The 21,239-nt window shown below is 41.4% G+C and overlaps 2 protein-coding genes across 5 annotated transcripts in view; one reads left to right on the top strand and one right to left on the bottom strand.

Moving 5' to 3' along the window:
* The window catches only part of LOC123757229 (uncharacterized), a 58,260-nt gene extending 53,569 nt beyond the window's left edge, over window positions 1-4,691 (top strand). For all 4 annotated transcript variants that reach the window (XM_045740719.2, XM_045740721.2, XM_069323753.1 and 1 more), the window contains exon 17: window positions 1,490-4,691. In XM_045740719.2, coding sequence (XP_045596675.2) covers window positions 1,490-2,662 — 1,173 coding nt within the window. In that variant the 3' untranslated portion in view covers window positions 2,663-4,691. The remainder of the gene's footprint in view (window positions 1-1,489) is intronic.
* A 3,869-nt stretch (window positions 4,692-8,560) lies between these two features.
* The window catches only part of LOC123757227 (ankyrin repeat and SOCS box protein 14), a 32,061-nt gene continuing 19,382 nt past the window's right edge, over window positions 8,561-21,239 (bottom strand). The window contains exons 10-14 of the mRNA XM_045740718.2: window positions 21,089-21,239; window positions 14,821-14,970; window positions 13,999-14,168; window positions 11,968-12,125; window positions 8,561-9,129 (exon numbers count right to left, since the gene is read on the bottom strand). Of these exons, the coding sequence (XP_045596674.2) occupies window positions 8,911-9,129; window positions 11,968-12,125; window positions 13,999-14,168; window positions 14,821-14,970; window positions 21,089-21,239 (848 nt within the window). The 3' untranslated portion in view covers window positions 8,561-8,910. The remainder of the gene's footprint in view (window positions 9,130-11,967; window positions 12,126-13,998; window positions 14,169-14,820; window positions 14,971-21,088) is intronic.

The raw sequence follows: 21,239 nt of genomic DNA on the forward strand, positions 1-21,239 counted from the left end.
TACCCTGTATTTTAAGATCTTAAATTTTACCATACCTAAGTACTGTACCTGGAATTCATCACAGTTAAACATGTTATTTTCTGCTCCCCAATCAAAAGCTTTATTAATACAGTATCAGCCTGTAGTTTTCAATGTCTTGTACAAAAGCAATTTTTATGCAGATTTTTGTCATCTGCAAAAGATGACACGAAGCTGTGACTTGTATTTTGTCTGTCTGATGTGAGTTTAATGAATAGCAATGGTGCAAGGAATGTGCCCTGAGGTACAGAGCTTTTAACTATGATTGGACTTGATTTTATTTGGTTGATTGTTACTCTTTGCATTCGGTTTGACAGAAAATTGAATATCCATCACCCTCATTCACCTGTTATTCCTACTGACCTCATTTTGTGGGCTATCATTCCATGGTCACATCAAATACCTTTACAAAGTGCTGTACATGCATACCACATCAGCATTCTGTTTTTCTCCTAATGCATCAGTGATTTGGTCATGGTTGTACAGTAGCTGTGAAAGGCATGGTCTTACTGCTCTAAATCCATGTTGACCTGGGTCTCAAACTTTTATTATGTGGAACATTATGTGGGAGCAAAGCCAATGTTTTGCTCCCTCCCTTGTGTAGGGGAGTTATATCTGCTGATTTTAGCACTTCTAATAACTCTACAGTGTCCAAGATTTTTCTCTATACTACACAGAGTGCTTGTGCTACTGGCACTTTGCATTTCTCAATAAATATTGAATTCCATGGGTCTGGACCCGGGGCTGAGTGCATGGGCATGTTGTCAATTTCTCCTTCAAAATCTGCAGAGTTCATGTTGGTAGCAGTTATATTTTCAGGGGTTTGGATATCATACTTTAAAAAGCTGTCTAGATTTTCCACTTTCATTCTGTTTATTGCTGTGCTAAACATGTGTTTGAAAGAACATGATTCATTCTTATGTATTATAATGAACTGGTGCACTTGTCTTCCTTAGATGTGCAGCAGGGCCATTTGCAAAGAATCTTGTCACAATGGGGATAAAGTCAGAGCCTGGCAAGTGAAGAGTCCTAGGTGGATCACAAAAGCTCTGAATATGGGCATATAGAAGGATCTGGTTCAGAAAGAAGCATTTGACTGTTAAACATGCTATTATTGTCTCTAGGCCAATAATAATCTAAGGCCAATGCCTTTCAAATCCATGAAAGTGGTTAACTGAGAAATGATGTATAATACTAAATATATTTCCACAATGCAATGCGGAGGAAATTTGAAATGCGCAACTGAATTTATCATGCAGGCATGGTTAGGCCCAGGTTAAATTTATACATATAATGGAAAGATTCCACATCCGGAGCTACATGGTGCATTTTTTTTCAATCATTTTCTCATTTTGATTTTTTTTTTTTTTTTTTTACAAAACATTCTTATGAGGAGGAGCCTCCCTGCTTTCATATCCGAGATATATATATGCTTATTCCTCCATATAATTGTCTTGTTTGTTCACTTCAGATGTGTGTGAGCCAGAGGTGTGTGCCCATACCAGGATCAAGTTTGGGAATGCTGTTCTGGATGCTGCTGGTACTAATCCTTGTTATCTTCTGCTTCTTGTGGGATCCCTTACGGTGGTGGTGGGTGAAGAAAGGACGTGCCTGGTTCTCCCCCACTTTCCCACGTTGTGCTGCCTGTCTTGACACCTGCTGCTGTCCATTCATGTCTAAAGTCATGCAGTGGACAGTCACCATTTGCCCACTACGCAAGCGAAAGAAACCAGATAAAAAAAAAATTATAGGAAATAAAGAAGCAAACGGTAATGTAGCGTCTCAACTGGATCAGGACACAACACAGTCTTGGCCAGTAAATACTTGGGGAGGTGAAAATGAACAGCAACCTGTAGAAGTGGCCTATTGGACACCAAGTAATATCCATCTTACTTCAAACTCATCTGTTTTGCATCACAAAACTGTAGAGCTTGGTCATCCAGTGCATCATAATTCTATTACATCACAGCCAACATTTGGATCTGGTGAAGTACCTCTCCTGAATAATGTACATTCTGCTACCAACTGGCCCATTCCTTCATCAGATGCTAGAGGACAAATAACAGAAAGCACACCAACATCACCAAATCCCCTTAGTGATGATGAGGTCATCAGTAAACTATCAGAATTAACGCAGAAGCTTAACATTATCTCTGGAACGGAAAACATTACTCGGCAAATAGTACAACCACAAGTATCCAGTGATTCTTTATCAGAAAAACTTGTGCCGGTTAGAAAAGCTCCATCCCCTCCTGTCCAAAAAGATGGGAATAAAGCAGCAGTGACAAACAGCAGCAGATCCTCACAATCTATTATGCCTTCAACAAGAAGTCCAGTTTCATCACAAATGCCAGAACCTACTATATCTCTGAGGCAAGAACCTGTTATACCTCCAAGGCCAGAGCCTGTCATACCTCCTAGGCCACAATTTAATGACTTACAAGATTCACTACCACAAATTTCTGAATATAATTTATTTCAAAAGCCAGAACCAACTATACCACCCAGACCAGTGTATAATGTGTCTCCAAGATCAGAGTATATTGTACCTCCAAGACCAGAGCCATCAATACCTCCAAGACCAGAATTTTCGGAAGTGTTTGTATCCCATAAGCAGGAACCTGTTGCACCTCCAATACCATAGCCTAAATATGCAACCATATCAGTGCAATGCGACTCTTAACACGAAGATATTCATTCCTCTTTCAGTGATGTTGTAATAACACAATTTTAATTTTTAATTTAATTTTTAAACAATTAAAGTTTATCTATTTATAATTTATAAATTATATAAAAATAAACACTATTTATATATAATTTTCAAGACTATGGTATGTTGGCAACTTTTGAATGGCTCAGCTAATCAGTATAGTACAAAATTTGTGTTTTATTTACATTGTGACATGTTCAAGTGCTAGTGGCTGTACAAGAATGTAAGAACTCTTTATTTATACAGTATATATATATATATATATATATATATTATATATATATATATATATATATATATATATATATATATATATAATATATATAATATATATATATATATATATATATATATATATATATATATATATATATATATATATATATATATATAATATAATAAGTACTGTATTATAAAAAGTCTCCGGGAACCGCAGAACAGCCAAGCAGATTTTATTCTGTAAACATTGCTCACCTTGTGCAATGGAAGCAATAGTATGCAAGATTAATTGGGTAGGAAAGACAAGTCATTAACTAATGGAAAATCTGTACAAATTTTCCACTTAGTATAAATAATAATAAGGCAAGGCAGTTTTAAATGTGATGGTTTATATGTGATAACATTACAACATGTTATATTACATGTACCTGTTGAACTGGGACTCCTTTATTAGCCATGCTAAATAGCGCTAAAATGATGTAGAATCACAAAAGCTAACAAGCTAAACCTTATATATTTGGATGCAATACACTGTATTATCATGCCCTATGCAATGTTTAAGCTGAAAAAATACTTGAAGAAAAGGATACTAGGGGAAGATTTTCAGATCAGTTTAGTTACAATTATAGATAGTGAAGAAGTAAGTACAGTGTTCAGCATTTTTTATGCAATTGGTTTAATCTCTGTGAGGCCTAAATAATTAAGAGTAAAAAATTTAGTTAGCTATGATAGTACTAAATATATTGAGAGGTTTACACTTTCGCTAAAGAGAGATGTAATTTCAAGATGGTCTAACCCATTTTAGCTGCAATTCAGTGAACAATACTAGATTGTGTATTAGGCCTATGTAAACCAAAAATGCAGTAATAGTTTATTACACATTTTAACTAGCTTCAACTTTTAACAGTACTCTATGCTCAGATTTGATGTCATGAACAATTCTAACTCTTGTAGCTAATAAATTGATACTGTAGAGATGAACTGAAAGTCCTATTCTCCTAGGAGAAATTACTTGCTAAATATTTTGCTTCAGCTGATTGCAAGAACTATTCCTAATGTTATTCTTCTGGTGATATGCAATATTCCCTTTAGGAATGTTATCTAGTGTGTGTGAACATGTTGGATATCCGTTATGAATGCTGCTCACTCTGACAGATGGAATGTTTGATGTTGAAAGTACCGCATAATAATAATAATAATACCGTCTTTGTGACTGTCACGAGAGTAGTGTGACAAGTGGATGATGTGTATAGAATTAATGTTATATAGTCAAGAATTCTGAGCCTGTAACTATATTATAATGAATAAGTCGGATGTTGTCCTTACGAATGGTATAATTTTGAGGACTGCTCATATATATATATGCGAGATGATGATAGCCAATTGCCATTCATAGGCATACGAGATGATCAAATTGTGAAAGATGCCTCACTGTGGCCCTGGTGGGAATAGGAGGGTTGTGGCTTAAAGGGGCCTCTATTCTGCCTGATTTTTTAGCGGGTATATTTTAAATTTGAGAACTATCCTGGGTTCAGTAAATACTGTTCTAGATCTTTATTATTGTGGGATGAACATTTCTTCATCTGGTCGTAACTTGCCTGAAGTTGTGGCCTCTCATATGGATGGAATTAAGGATGCAACTCATAAATGTTATCTATTTGTTACTACCTGTTTGTTACTACAGGTAGATACTGTATGTCATATTGTTCCATCTTACGTAATTTATCATAAAGTTTTAAAACTTTGGTTATTTTAACATACAGCCTCCTCATAGTTTATTCCAACCATTCACAAACTAACATCGTTATATATTTTCTTATCTGACCTTACAATATTCTGTAAATCCTCACATTTCTGGTTTCAGAATGTTTACAAAACTTTTATATGGTAATCATATTCACTCTTCTTCTACCTCACAATCTGGGCATGTCCAGAACTTTTAATCTTTCCCCTTAGCTCATATTTCTTTGAATTCATTTGATTGCATTTCTTTGTATTTATTATTTTAATATACAGTACTAATTAAGTAAGTAATTATCAAAAGAAGGCACCAAGCCGGGAAGGCTATGTAGCACCATCAAATGTGCGGGATATTCATAGGGTGCTAAATATCGCTAAGGATGCCAATATGAGAACAAAAGCACATAAGACGAAAGATATCAAAGGTATCTGATTCGCCAAGAATTCTGTCCAAGGACACGTGACTGCGAGGGACGGTCAGGAAACAAGATATGCACGTCCTGAAAGTCCGGACATTCAACAAGGATGTACACAACCTTAAGAGGGACAATGCAGTTTGGACAATAAGGAGCAGGGCGGCTCTCCATTCAGTGTCCACGAGTTAAACATGTATGTCTAGTACATAACCTCGACAGAGCCATTTCCCACTGCTGGTTATGGTGGTAAGAGGAAGGCCATTTGGACATGCTACTCTTAAAAGCATGCAGTTTGTTACCAGTAACAGAAAACCGACTTTTTTTTTTTTTTTTTTTTTTTTTTTTTTTTTGGCAGGGATATTTCTGCGCAGGCCCTAAGCCTCTGGCTGGCCCACTAAGTGTTGCTTGTTTCTGTTTTACTTGGGCGGAGTATGAGTATTTATGACTCGTATGGTCGCTTCAGTAAGATTTTGCCATATGTGTTTAACAACTACTTCTGCTCTGTTGAATCCAAGTTGAAATCTTAATGGCTTTGTAACTGTGCACTGTGTTAGATAATGTTCCAGTAGTCTGTCAGGCATTTCTCCACAGTGTTGACATTTCCTCTCATCTTCTGGAACCTGTAAGCCTATTTTTCCATGCACATGGGTATCCAAGCCTGATGTGATGTAAGTGTACTTCTGTTGGGTCCCTTTCCTAAGTTTTGTAAAACTTTGACCCATGCGAATAAAGCTTTTACACCACCTACAGTCCTGAAACGCCTTTTCTTCACACTCCCACTCCATTTCCGTCTTCACCGATGGGTCCAAGTCTGCAGACGGTGTAAGCTATTATGTTTTTTTCCTGACCACACCTATGTGTGTTGCCTGCCTCCAGACACTAGCATCTTCACGGCAGAACTTTATGCTTTTGTATGCTCATCAACTACTTTCTCACTGTCAATCCTTCTTTGTTGTTGTAGTCGACTCTCACAGTGCCCTCATGGCTCTGGTGGGGTCCTTTAATCCAGTCCATTCTGCGGTAGTCAAAATTCAACATTGGCCATTTCTTATCTCCAGTGGGTCCGTCTAATTACTGCAAGCTACCACAAGCTACACAAGATTCACAAAGCTTCCTGGCAATACGTTAGTAATGAATAAATATGATATGTTAGATTAGGTTGACCTAACCTAACCAAACCAAACCTAACCTAACCTAACCTAACCTAACCTAACCTAACCGACACTTGGATTGTCGACTTGATTTGGCGTCACCAGCTATAAATAAAAAAATAAATAAATAAATTTTGATTCAAGTAAGGTACATACATACAAGGCAAGATACAAAAGTTGATTGATTTATAGATAGTGCTAGTACATACAATGCCTAAAGCCACTATTACGCGAAGCGTTTCGGGCAGGAAAAACACTAAGACTAAAAACTTAATACTAATTGAGATTAAAGTAAAAATTGTGTTGAGAAAAAATAAGAAAAGAATAGAAAAAATGGGGGGGGGGGAAACATGGCAGAAAAAAAACAAAAATACAATTTGGTCAACAAAACAGCATTGTTTAAAATAGAAGATATGGGTTAACAATTTGGGGGTGAGGTAGGTTACATTGAGTTAATTAGGTAGTACTTAGTTTTTATCTTAAATTGGTTGGAAGAGGTACAGTCTAACATAATTGGGAAGGTCATTCCACATTCGAGGTTTCTTGATTTGTAAAGCATTTCTAGTTTGACTGAGTTGTACTCTTGGAATATCAAATAGGTATTTGTTTCTGGTGTGGTGCTCATGGGATCTGTTACAACCTTCTACGAAGCTTTTAAGGTCAGGACTGACATTACAGTTCAGCGTTTTATATATAAAAAATACACATGAGAGAATGTGCAGGGGCTTAATATCTAACATATTGAGATATTTGAGTAAAGGTACCGAGTGATGTCTGGGGCAAGAGTGAGATATTGTCCTAATAGCAGCTTTGTGTTGAGTAATTAGAGGATGTAAATGATTTTGGGTAGTAGTAAGCAGTAAGCAGATTTTGGGTAGTAGTAAGTAGTAAGCTCTTTATTTTCATCTAATTTCTTTATAAAAAGATACTTTTTCAGTTTAAAATTATGTTTTTTCGTGTTGTACATTCAGCACCAACATTATAATGAGTAAATGTATCATATTTATTCATTACTAACGTATTGCAAGGAAGGACAATATAGGTCCGTCTAATTACCACAAGCTTCACAAAGCTTCCTGGCAATACATTGGTAATGAATAAATATGATATGTTAGGTTAGGCTGACCTGACCTAACCTAACCTAACCTAACCGACGCTTGGATCGTCGACTTAATTTGGCGTCACCAGCTCTTTATTTTCGCCCAATTTCTTTATAAAAAGATACTTTTTCAGATTAAAATTATGTTTTTTCGTGTTGTACATTCAGCACCAACATTATAATGAGTAAATATATAATTTATTCATTACTAACGTATTGCCAGGCAGCTTTAAATTTAAATTTTGCCCTGAGGGGCGAGTTTATTGGGCAGCGCCACTCATCTTGTGAGTGAACATACCGCCATAGCAGAATGTACAACACTCCCCAATAGGAAGAAAACCCGCTGGGTTGTTCATCCTGTCACTTGTACCCGGGTCCGTCTAATTACCACAAGCTACCACAAGCTACACAAGCTTCAGAAAGTTTCCTGGCAATACGTTAGTAATGAATAAATATGATATGTTAGGTTAGGCTGACCTAACCTAACCTAACTTAACCAAACCAAACCTAACCTAACCGAAGCTTGGATCGTTGACTTGATTTGGCGTCACTAGCTTTTTATTTTCGTCTAATTTCTTTATAAAAAGATACTTTTTCAGATTAAAATTATGTTTTCTCGTGTTATACATTCAGCACCAACATTATAATGAGTAAATATATCATATTTATTCATTACTAACATATTGCCAGGAAGCTTTCTGAAGCTTGTGTAGCTTGTGGTAATTAGACGGACCAAGACCAAATATTGCCTGTACTTTCTGGGCCCTTTCTCTCGGTTGTGGCTCCATCACTGATCACCAGGCTCTGTTTGCCTTGATGAATAAATCAGATTCTGATCCTGGTGTTCTGTAGGTCTTCACAAGTTTAGAGGGCCGCTTGTATTTGTCACTATGGTATCAAACCTTAAGAATCACTGAGTAACTAAGGGAACAGTCTAGAAAAATAAACAAAGAGCAAAAAAGTAAGTATAGCTATGGGGGTGTCCATGATAGTGTGAATAATATAATGAACAATATAATGAATGAAATGTGTGCTATTCTTTTATTATCTATAACCTTCTCTCACTACATGCTATTGTGCTACAATACTCAATTTCAATAGTAACTATGCTCTCCTGATCAAATTTAATTATTTTAAGTTTGAAATTTATATTATCAAGAGCCTGTGATAATCAAACCTGGAAATGAGGAAAAAAACAGAAGTGAAAAACCATAAGGTATTTTTAATTTTGGAAAGGTGAGAGCTTCTCTAAATGTGAGAGCACTACTCGTGAGAAGCTCTAGCATTATGCATCCTGTCTACAGAAAACATACCCGTTATACTCAGCACAGGCACATGGTGACAATAAAACATAATAATGCGCATTAAAGTTTCATACAGAACAAACATACATGTTTTAGAGCTGACTACATTCATCACAATTTTAGATAATCAATACTTGACTGTACTCCAGACTTTCCACCAACCTCAGCTCCCTTGAATGTGATCCTATTTTCCCTCTGACACATTAGCCCAGCTGTTTATGAGTGGAATCTGCAGGGAATGCTTCTATTCAATTCATTCTTGCTCCACAACAGCTTCCATTTCTTCTATATCACTACCCTCTTCAAAATCCAGATGGTTGCCATCATCATCGTTATTATCTGCATCTTCATCAGCATCATCATCGTTATCTCTCTCATCTTCAGTTAAATGGAATTCATCAGGAGATTCAGGCATGAGATAACTGGGCACAACACTAATGGGTGGAGAATGGTACAATGTTTCAGACTCTATCTGCAGAAAAGAAGGAAACATTTTGATGTTATATATATGTCTGTGTACAGATCTTGTATGAATAAATCATATTTTTAAAGGATTATTAACAAAAACTAGTTATACAGCAGTTCTATAATAAATTAACATTTTGTACACCAATATTTTTCTCCCATAATTATTACTGTACTTTGCTGCAAGCCTACATGTTTTTAACAAGCTAAATTGTATAAAAAATCAAGCAGTCACTGTAATAACATGCCCTTTTCTGGTGGGTCACCCAGTAACTCCGTTTCTATAGCAGTGGTTTTTTCTAAAGCCTCAGGGAATCGCACCAGATTTCCGAGATGCAGTCGAGCCTACCGAGAGCCAGGACCAAAATCTGCCTCTCTTAAAAACATTAGTGCATCAAACCTAGCAACTGCTTGAAGAAAATTAGTAATCTGAGGAAAAGAAGGCAATCACTTTCGCAGGGTAAACACCAAAGGTATGCTGCTACTGTAGATGGCAAGAAGTCTGCCTGACCCAAAGTCAGTAAAGGTGCATAAAACAACAGAATCATGGATATAGGGTAAATATCTAGGCTGTTAACCAAGACTTGGATAAGGACTCAGGTAGGAGCAGAGGAGGTATCCAGTTCATACTGATACATTGGTAGAGAAATCCATTCATATTGAGCAAGAATAAAAACAACAAAACACATCTGGGCCAGGCACATAACATTGAAGAGCCAAAGAGCAACCATGGCCCCCTCCAGCAACCTCAAATTCCCAGAAATGTAACCTTGAAACCTGTGAGCAATAGGCCAAAAACTGTAAAGAAGGGAATCCCTTAACAATGGGAAGCCAAACACCCAGGTACATTCCAAAGAAATAAGCAGGACAAGGAGGAAATAGAAGCTTGGCCAGCACAGAAGGCCAACTCTGGAAAATGGTACATACCTGAAGGTGAAAGGATTCCTGAATCCAACAAGCAGAATGACCATAAGACAATGAGTCACAATAACATTGCTAAAGATATGATGACCAAACCACACACCAGAAAATGAAGACACAATGATGTTTCGGTCCATCCTGGACCATTATCAAGTCAATTCACAATCGATTGGATAATGGGCCAGGACGGACCGAAACATCGTAGTCTCTTCATCTTCTGGTGTGTGGTTTGGTCATCATGACCATAAGAGTCCAAGAGCAGTGAATTGCATTCAGGACAGGTGCATAAAGCAATTTTTAAAATTATTTTGTGCCAGAGACGTGGCCAGATATTTATAATGCTAACCAGCATATATACATTTTCTTCTGTCCTCCATGGACAGGCTCCCAGAAATAGCCATGTCAGAAAGCTGTTAAGACATATAGTTCAGTGATTTATTGAACAATCAACCACAGGTGATGGTAGTGCTTTTAAAATACTAATCTAAACAACATACATAAATACATATATTTATGTCTGTCCTACATAAACAGTGTTCAAGGTATGTTTGGCTTAGGGAGTAGAAGAACTTGCAAAACCTCATCGAGGTACAATCCAGGTTTAAGATACTGGCCACTTGGACTGTCAGCAGACATACAGATAGGCCATGCACATGAAAAACATCTCATCTGAACATAAGCCCCCAACCTGAACTACCTGGCAAGAGAAGGTATATACCGTAATGGACAAAAACAATTACTTATGCAACCTAAATGCACCCTCCCTTATCTCGAGTGCAGAGTCCAACACCACAAATGGCACAGCTAGGCATAAAAGCAACACAAGTACAGTATACAGCTAACTACTATCACTTCTCTTCAACAGGTTTTGCAATGGAAAGCAAACCCATGTACTACCTGAAAGTGAGATGACTTGAGGAGTCAATTCATAAGGGAAGAAACCCTACGTTCTAACTTTAGTAAGACAAGAGAGCCACAAGCTGGCTCCCAGGGATAATAACCCTGATATACAGCAGCAGCAAAATATAAATGCAGGGCAAGGAGCACGAAACACAAACTTGAAATGGGATATACAACAAAACAAAGCAATGGTTCTGTATGGAATAAAACACTGAATGTGAGCCTAGCAGAGATGTATGACCCAGGCAGCACCAAGGAAGCAAATGAGGTGGTTGCCTGGCAAAGACTCTAGATGACTTAAGCTGCTATCTAGTGGTAGTTAGGTGCATCACAGGTTGGAGATTTGCCTTGTGGCATTAATTGTATGTTTACACAGTTTTTATAATGGTTCCTGATTTCCTTCAAGCAGTTGCTTGCATTGATGTGCAAATTCTTTCTAGAGTGATTTTTTTCTGTGTTTGGTTGATCACTGATCCCCAAACTCCCCTCACCTCATAGGGCGAGCAAAATTCTGGTCCTAGCTCCCAGCAGGCTAAAGTGGATCTCTGGTACTTGATACAGTTCCGGAAAGCTTGGTAGCATGAGTGCTACAGCTACGGACAGCTGCTAAGGGAGCCCTCTTAGAAAACAATTACTGGTTAAAGGTGTATAGTAAGAGAAAGATGCATTATTCTACTAAAATAATTGTCACATTACTGTTGCCAGAAATGTTAGGATTGGTGCTATTCCAATCAACAGCATGATACAAGTGCTTACAGTTCCTATTATAGTTAGATGGTTGCACACATGTAGTACACATCTGCAACCAATCTATCCGGTATATATATTGTTTTGAAATGTATGTAAACAAAAAAAATTACAATATGAAGACCTAGGTTGCATACTTTTATTTTAAATGCAAATGCTTAATGCTAGAGAAAATATACTCTACTGTACACCAAATATATAACAAAAATATAAAAACAATTAGATTAAATAAATGCTTTGATTTCCAATCATAACCTTTGAGTACCGAGTGTCAGACCTGTGTAAACTGCAGAAGGTTCAGAATGATGGGAGGAAGTGGTAAATTCATAAGTTTCAGCTTATCAAGAGATGCAGGAAGCCCATTCCAGCTTCTGGCCTCGCCTACAGCACGTCGAACTGCCAACACGGACAGTTGTTGCAGAGTCTTCGGGGAACCTGAATTATGAAAGAATGTCCACTGTAATGCATTAAACCTTAAGAAATGTTAACCAAATGTTAGCCCTTAACTCTCAGGCTGTGCACCTGTTAATAGCCGACAACCCTCCCAGGTGCACAAGAAAACAAAAATTCAAAATTTTTTCCCCATCTAATATTGTTAAAATGCATTTCCTGATCACACGAAAATAATAATAAAACAAAAAATCAGCGTTGAATGTAATGAAATGCCATTTCTGGGAAAGCCCCGGAGACTTCCTGGAGCTATCAAGATAATATGCACTTCATTAGACCAGGACATTAGACAAAGGAGTTCAGCCTACTGGGGACCACGAGCCAGAACCTGGCCCCCTCAGAGAGGCAAAGGGAGCAATGGCCTATGAAAATCTCCTTTGTACTTGGGGGCATTCAATGTCTGCCATCGACCAGGGTTACCACCCAAAAAGGTAGGCATAATAAAACAGACCCCACATGGTAAGAAAATTGCAACCGAAAACCGAACAGTGACAGAACTCCCCTCAATCCCCAGGGAAACAAGCAAACATCACACCACGCTGCTCTTTTGTGCAGTTCGGGAGCCCCGGACCCACCGGGCTGGCTACCCAACCGCAGTTCGGAGGCTAAGGAGGGGTCGACGAATCTGGGAAGAGTCGATGTCATATCAAACTCGTATAAGGAGGGGAGGATAAGACACCTCACTCCCTGCAATAACAAGCCTTGCTCAGAGGGTACCAAAACCCAGGTGGGGTTAAACGGGGCCCAAGCCCCCCAAGTCAACCCCTCCCCCGCCCCGGGAACCTCCTCATCAGGACCCAGGGCCAAGTCGTCCTCCAAACCCCTGCTTCAAAAGAAAAGGCAGAAGAAACCGGAAAATCTGAACCGATGGGGGCCCACTGGTCAGGCCCAGAAGCACCGGTTGGAGGAACTGGCTCGAACACCTCCGTCGCCACACCAGATGGGGCATCCCCTGAAACTGCCCAAATCTCACCATCAACTAAACCCTGCCCCGACTCCAAAACTTTCCGATGCTTTGGAGCCGGAAGCAGGGGAGGGATTGGAAGGGGGGGGGGTTTAACAGGACAAATCGCAAATTGACACGCCAGAATCGCACGACTGCCCAGGTCTCACATCAGCCACATAATGGGGTGTGGATAGCCGGCGCGGGGATCTAGGGCTTCTCCCTTCCGGGGAGGGGGGGGGGAGCTGCGCAGACAGCGGCGAGGTGACGTCATGCTTGTTTTTAATTGATGAGTTTTGGCCAAAAGTTCGGCTTTCTGTAGCAATTTGTTAACACATCAGGTTTGTTTTGGGGGCCTACCTTTCTGGGTGCCTGATCTGGTTGATGGCAGACATAGAATGCTTCCAACCACACGGGGGTTTCTATAGGCCATTGCTCCTCATGCCTCTCTGAGGGGGCCAGGTTCTGGCTCGTGGTCCCCGGTAGGCCTAAGAACTACATTTGCTTTGACTGATGCCAGGATCTAATACATTCATATGCATTCAGCTGCCCTTCAGCTACCCCGGATAGCCCCAGGGAGCTGAAGGGGCTCCCCCTAGAAAAAAATACTTATAAGAGTACTCATAAGTGAGAAAAAAGTAAATATAGTAGTATAGTACAGTAGTACAGTACTTCCTTTGTTTTATACACATTTTTATACATGTACAAACCAAATTAATTCTGGAAACAATCATATATAAACAAAGTTCAAAGCTTAATTTCAATAAGGAAAATATGATATAATTTCTAAGTGTTGAAAGATAATTGAACCAATAATTTAAAGAAGTAGCAATTTAGTTCTAGTTTGAATAATGAGCTGACAAGTTTGACAATGTACTCTCACCATTCTAATACACAAAAACTGTAAATACTTACTGATAGTATTATCAAGGTTGTCCCATGCTTTTGTAATGCTTTCATCATCAACCATTCGGCCTTGGTCAAATAGCAGGCTTGTGTCTAGCACAAGCTGCGGGACAAACAAGTTGAGTGTGTGGAGCCATGATATCACACGCCAAGGAAACATTGAATATACTTTATAAAATCTGAAATAAAATGGCGTACTTACAGTCAGATTAATTTAAAAAAAATTTTAATTAACATTTTATGATTATCAGGAACTTTAGCATGCTAATAATCAAATTTCAAAATAAAACTAAAATCATGGCATAAATCCAAGCTTAAAAACATGAAATAAAATTTATCACTGAAGATTAATTTTACAATTTACAAATTGTTTTTATTCATTCCAAACATATATGAAGTACTAACGTCCTTTTCCTACAGTTTATCCAAGCCACTCCTTAAACGTCGGCATGTTTGAAGGCCAATTATCAGATTAGCGGAAGCAAGGTGAAATTCTCATGGCTGACCTCAGGTCAACTTGAGGTCATTAACGCTTAGAGGTGTGAGATTCAGGCCGACAACCTGGCGCCTCTCAAATCCTTGTCTCTGACTCATGTATCTCTATGTATGTATTAAATAAAACTAAACCAAACACCTTTACGGTGTTACAGATAGATAGATACAGTAGATAGATAGATAGCCTGGATAGCTTCGAGGAGCGATGGGGCTTCCCCCAGAAATACTGGAGCATACATTTAACTGCAACTGAATTCTCTCTGGAACATATATTTCCATGGACAAAATTCATCTGGATAATCAAGAAACATTACACAGATGTAGAACTGCACTTACTCAGAGGAGGAGTACTGTTGGCTGAGCTTCTGGAGAGCACTGTAATTGTAGATTTTATTAGCTGGCACACCCTGTTGTAAGAGTTTGAAGAAGGCAACCACATTGAAGAGCGATGAAACATGCAGTGCTACAGGAATAATGTCAGTATCCCTGAAAAATAAAAAATCAGCGTTGAATGTAATGAAATTCCATTTTCTGGGTGTGCCGCGGAGGCTCCTTGGAGCTATCAAGCTAATGTGTAATATATTAGACCGGGACATTAGTCTATGGAGTTCGACCTACCAGAGACCACGAGACAGAACCTGGCCCCCTTAGAGAGTTTGCAGGGAGCAATGGCCCTGGAAAAAAAAACCATGTGGTTGGGGTCTTCCTTATCTGCCATCGACCAAGGTTAGGCACTCAGAAAGGTAGACATAACAAAACAAACCCCACTTGGAAATCCCAAGCAAACGTCATACTCTACTACCGCACCACTCGTCCGTACAACCCATCCCCCCCGCCAGACCTCCCCCAAGCCGTCTACCCAGCACTCCAGTTCGAAAGCTTGCGTCAAACAAGGCAAAAAACTGCCGACAGGAGGGAGGGAGGGTTGCCAGGGAGCTACATGACCAAAGATAAGGAAAAGAGGGACCTACATGGGAGGCAGCTGCCACACATTCCTCAACGCGAAGTCGAGACAACTGGCTGCAACCTGCGACCCAAAGCAACACAGGAACGCCCAGGAGCAGGAACGTTAACCAAATAACGGGCGGGCAGTGACAGTATTTGGCATCAAATGATGGTCCTGAAAAAGATTAGATTAGAAATAGAAGTTAACCTACAATGAGAGAAAATGGCAGAAAGAATGCCAAGAAACTTCACACTGTTGCCGAGACGAAGATCTCAGGTGGGACACCATCAACGAAGCCACCTGATCACCATACAAATGGTGATAAACCCACATCAAAAAAACCAGACACGAAGAGCGGAGGAGAAGACCGAACCAGCAGTGTACCGGACCGGTCCGACATGCTGGAAGAGGCGGAGCCACGGAAAACATCCAGGGTTCGCACACCAAGCAAGCAGCGCCTAGAAAAAAAAGCTGGGCCGGCCACCAAGTTGTCATGAGGACTACTCTCCCATGGTAGGACTAACCTCGACCAGTCCTGCTGTAAGGTGTCCACCGCGACAGCCTCGCAGTCGGGGAAGGGCACAACATCGATCAGAAGACGCTGAGACCAAGTCAACACAAAGAGGTCAAAGTCCGGGAGTCCATATGTCTGCCAGAGCCAACAGAAGGAGTCAGCATCAACCATCCATTTTATTGACAGGGTAATGAACCGAGACAGGCCATTGGACACTCCCCAGATATGAACCGCACCCAGAGCCAAACCCTGAGAAGCCAGCAGATGAGCCACTCGAAGAGACCAGTCCTAAAGAGGCAAGGACCGAAGAGAACCCGCATGGTTCAGGCAACGAAACACTGGAGAACAGTCTGAATGGAGCCAGATGGTCCAACCCCAAGTGACCCGAACCCTCCCAAGCAACAGCCAAACCGCTGCAAACTCCCACACCGTGCTGTGAGCCCGACAGACCCCATTGCTCATGGCCAGTCTGATGAGTACTGGTCACAAAGCCCCAGCCGAGAGATGATGCGTCCGTGAACACATTGAGCGAGGACTCGGGTAGGCGCCAAGGCACTGAACCCTGAAAACTCCCCGAAGAGGAAACCAGCAACGCAGCAACTGATGCAAGGCCCCCTGGAGTACAAGCCCAGCGATCGCAAGACAAGCGGAAGGGATGTCCCCGAAGGAACCAGAACAGACGCTGAAGCCCAACCTGACCCAACGGGCAGACCAGCACGGCGAAGTTCAAACTCCCACAGAACTGCTCAAGCAATCGCCGAGTTACCCGGGACCCCCTTCCCCCTCCAAAACAGCTGAAGGCGAGACCGCAGCCTCAGTAACACCTCCAGAGGGGAGACATGGAAGCGGTCTGAGAGTCCCAAACAAGACTCAGCCAGGTCTGAAACTGGGACGGAACCAGATGGGACTTCCTCCAGATCACCAGGAACCCTAACCCGGCGAGCTGGAAAAGAACCACACTCCTGGCGAGCAGACAAGTGGACTGACTGGAAGCCCACACCAGCCAGTCGTCGAGGTAGGCCAGGACCCGAACCCCTAGCAGACGCAGACGGGGTCACCACGACCCGGGTAAGTCGCCTGAACATGAGAAGTGCCAGATTCAATCCAAAAGGAAGGCAACAAAAGCAGTAAGCCTGATGCCCACCATGAAACCTAACCGGTCCGTGAACCCCGGATGAATAGGGATGTGCCAATACATGTCCCTGAGGTCCAGGGACACCATACAAGTACCCGGCTCCAAAAGAAGCCGGACCTGAGACAGAATGGTCATCCAAAAGGAGAGGCAAGGAATCCAGTAGTTCAAATGGGGCAATGGGTACGAAAAACCCCTCCCTTGCAACAACAAGCCCTTTCAAAGAGGGTACTAACACCCAGGCTGGGTCAAAGGGGGCCCAAGGCCCCCCCCAGGTCAACTCCTGCCCAGTCCCGGAATCCCCCAAGTTAGGACCCGCGGCAAAACAATCCTCCATACCCTCTACCCCTGAAGAAAAGGCAGTGTCCAGGGGAAAGGCTGAGAAGAAGGAGGGCCTGGTGGTGGGACCCAAATGCCTCTGTAGGAGAAACCGGCTCGAATGCCTCCGTCCCCAACTCGAATGGGGCAGCCCCCAAAACTGTCCGAATCTCATCACCAACTAATCCCTGCACAAACTCTGAAACACTCAGACATTTGGGAGCCAGAAGCAGGGGGGGAGAAGAGGGAAGAATGGGGAGCAGGGTGAACAATGGGAAGGACCAGGGAGAGCGGACTGAACCAAAGTCGAAGCGACTAATGCTTCCAGTTCCAGATTTCTATATAACCAAAGCAACGCAGCCGCGGGGCATTCGGGTGGGAAACCAACCTAGCACATAGCAGCAACCTGAACCAGCCCGGGCAAGGTGTTGCTAACGGTTAAGACCCAAAGCTAACAATGATGGGGGGGGGGGAGATTAAAACACTGAAACCCCTGCGATGTGTACAATCACAGGGGCCTAACAGAGGGCCACTAAAATAAAAGAAGTGGAATTATAACCCAACTGGCAGACCCCCCCCAAAAGGCAAAACACCGCCGATGGAAATCGAGGCCAGAGAAGACATCCGCCCTGGATCACATTAGCTAACAAACTAAGAGTGTTGGGTAGCCGGTGGGGAGAGGTTCGGGCCTCCTTGGGGCTCCAGGGGGGGGGGGGGGGGAGAGGGCTGCGCGGACAAGCTGAACGGCAGTGGAGTGTGACGTTTGCTCGTTTGCTTGTTTCCATGGAATTGGAGGGAGTTCTGCCTCTGTTCGGTTTTCAGTTGCCATTATCTTGCTATGTGGAATCTGTTCGGTTTTCTTTGTACTTTTCTTACTAAGTGGGGGGTTTGTTTTGTTATGCCTACCTTTCTGGGTGCCTAACCCAGATCAATGGCAGATAAGGAAAACCCTCAACCGCATGGGGGTTTTCCAGGGCCATTGCTCCCTGAATCCTCTCTGAGGGGCAGGTTCTGGCTCATGGTCTCCAGTAGGTCAAACTCCACAGACCAATTCCCTGGTCTAATATATCACACATTAGCCCGATAACTCCAGGGACCCAAAGGTGGCTCCCCACAGGAAAAGGGAGAAAAATATCGAAATGTAATAATAATAATAATAATAATAATTCATTGTGTCTGGGGACAGGCAGCCAGTGTATATATACATGTTGGGCTTATAGCGAAGTTCCCCCCTCCCCCCCCACCAAGGTCGAATTATTGACCTTCACCAGGATGCAACCACACAAGCTGACTAACTCCTGAGTGCCCATTTACTGCTAAGTGAACAGGGCATTAGTGACAGGAAAAGCACCCAACCATTTCTGTTCCACCTGCGATTCAAACCAAGAATTCCCGTAGAGTAGAGAACGTGAGTAGAGAACAAACGCAACTTTACTATCCAGGACCCTGAAATACCCTCTATCTCTATAAAGTCAAAAATACAGTTAATAGCACGTTATTACCATTTCTCATAGGCAAAAGTACATAACAGTAATGCAAATGCCTGCGATGAGTCACAATAATGTGGCTGAAGATATGATGACCAAACCATGCACCAGAAAATGAGGAGACGACAACATTTCAACCCGTTCTGGACCAATATCAAGTCGATTGTGATGGGAGCGAGGTGGTTGTTGTTTAAGATTCAGCTACTGGGAACTAAAAGTTCCAAGTAGCACGGGCTATGGTGAGCCCGTGATGGACTTACCTGGCACAGGAGCGGGGCTGAAAACCAGGGAGCGAGGGAGGCACAGGCATTAAGTAAGGCAAGAGTAAGGTGAAGAGCAGGTAAGAGGAGGTAATTCCTAGAAGGAGGTAAGAGCAAGGTGAAAGGTAAGAATAAGAAGAAAGGTATGGATGGGATGAGTGTAATATGGGATGATGGAAGAATGGGAACGTAAGAATAAGAGAAGAAAGAAAAAGAGAAAAAGGGGGGGTAGGCATATGTAAGGTCACGTCTGTTATAAAGGTTATAGCATTTCAGTGTGTAATGTATAAGAGAAGAGCCAACAGCAACAAAGCCAGGACTAAGGTTCATGTTGCGTATGTGGTGTATCGGAGCCGATTCGACAAGACGGTGTCTGGGAAGAGTAGAGGCAGGAAAGATTATTTTAGAAGGAGGGGAAGGGAACCATAAGGAGAAAGCACCAAGTCATTACAACTAAACATTTTAAAAGAAGACCAATCAATAGGATGATTAAAATCCCTAACATGACAGAAGAGAGCATTGTGTCTACACAATGCTGTAAAGAGTTAAACGTTTCTCATATACATTCTACTAAAATAAATCTCTGGTAATGTTCTTATCTAGCAATTACTGTAATTTTAATACATGCTATCCTAATTAAACCTGTTAATTTTCCAATACTGTACTACAGTATGTCTTTAACCTTTCATGGAATTAATTTTCAAAACCTTATTACCTACTAAACTAGATCTTTTCATATATATAAATAGCTATATCTAAAACATTTGCAGAACATGACATCCCCTCCCCCCATCCCCCTTCTCCCCGTGTCCTCCCCCCCCCCTTCTCCCCGTGTCCTCCCCCCCCCCTTCTCCCCGTGTCCTCCCCCCCCCTTCTCCCCGTGTCCTCCCCCCCCCTTCTCCCCGTGTCCTTCCCCCCCCCCTTCACATACATGGATTGAATACTGATAAGCTCCTAATTGCTTATCTTATTATAAACTCCACACACACACACACAACACCGACAAGCTCTTATTTCCTGCATTAACAGTACAAAAATAAGAGCCAATCCTCATGTTTAGACAGTAGTTATAGTAACCATGTGGACTATCATATATATATTGAAATAGTGGACAATTACAAAGTAGAGTATGGTACTGTTGAATTTGAACAAACTGGAAACGGTTTTGTATTTGCGTTGCTAACAATAAAACCTAACCTACCATAACCTAACCATCCTATGCCTGATACACGTTACATTAGGTCTAATATAGTGCATAAATGTGCTATACTAGGCCTAGGAAAATAGTAGTTAGGTTTTAAGTTTTAGATTTCCACTTTTATAAAGTGAATAATACTAAATTCTACTATCTGATTGTCCATTACATCAATATATATGTACGATTGTCCACCTAGTTCAATCAGAAGGACTATGTCAGAAGGACACAGCTGCTCTGGAGAAGGTGCAACACCGGGCAACAAAAGTAATTCCAGAGCTAAGTCAATTCTCATATCAGGAATACTTGAAGGCCACAGGGCTAACAAGACTGTAAACCGGGCACAACAGGTGGATCTCACTGAACTTTTAAAATACTGAACAAGTTAAAAGATGTTGATCCAGATAATGTCTTCAGAAGGTCAGATGTAACACAAACAAGGAGCAACGGATTCAAGCTCAACAAGCCACAATGTAGGACTGAGAACAAGAGATGCTTTTTCACCTACAGGGGTTATTAACCCATGGAACCACCAACCTACCAAAACCATAACTGCAAAAACTGTGTTGAATTTCAAAATATACCTGGAAAAGATCATCAAGGCAAATGAGGGGGACCTTCAACAAGCCGCCAGCTTCCTGTCCTCGTTGAGGCCACCAGGGTTAGTAGCCCTCAGGTAAATCAGGTAAAAAGCCCTCAGGTCTAAACAGGACAAGTTGTAAAATAAATAAAATATAAATAAGGTACTGTACCTTATTTTGTACATAACATCTGCCCCATGATCTAGTAAATACTGGACGATCTCCGAGCCCAGACAACCCTCACTGTAGGAGATGCGCTGATGCTTGACAGCTGCCGCTAGGGGCGGGAGGCACTCGCTGTTCACTGCATTGACACAGCTCC

This window comes from Procambarus clarkii, chromosome 13, assembly GCF_040958095.1.
Source record: "Procambarus clarkii isolate CNS0578487 chromosome 13, FALCON_Pclarkii_2.0, whole genome shotgun sequence".
Lineage (NCBI taxonomy): Eukaryota > Metazoa > Arthropoda > Malacostraca > Decapoda > Cambaridae > Procambarus > Procambarus clarkii.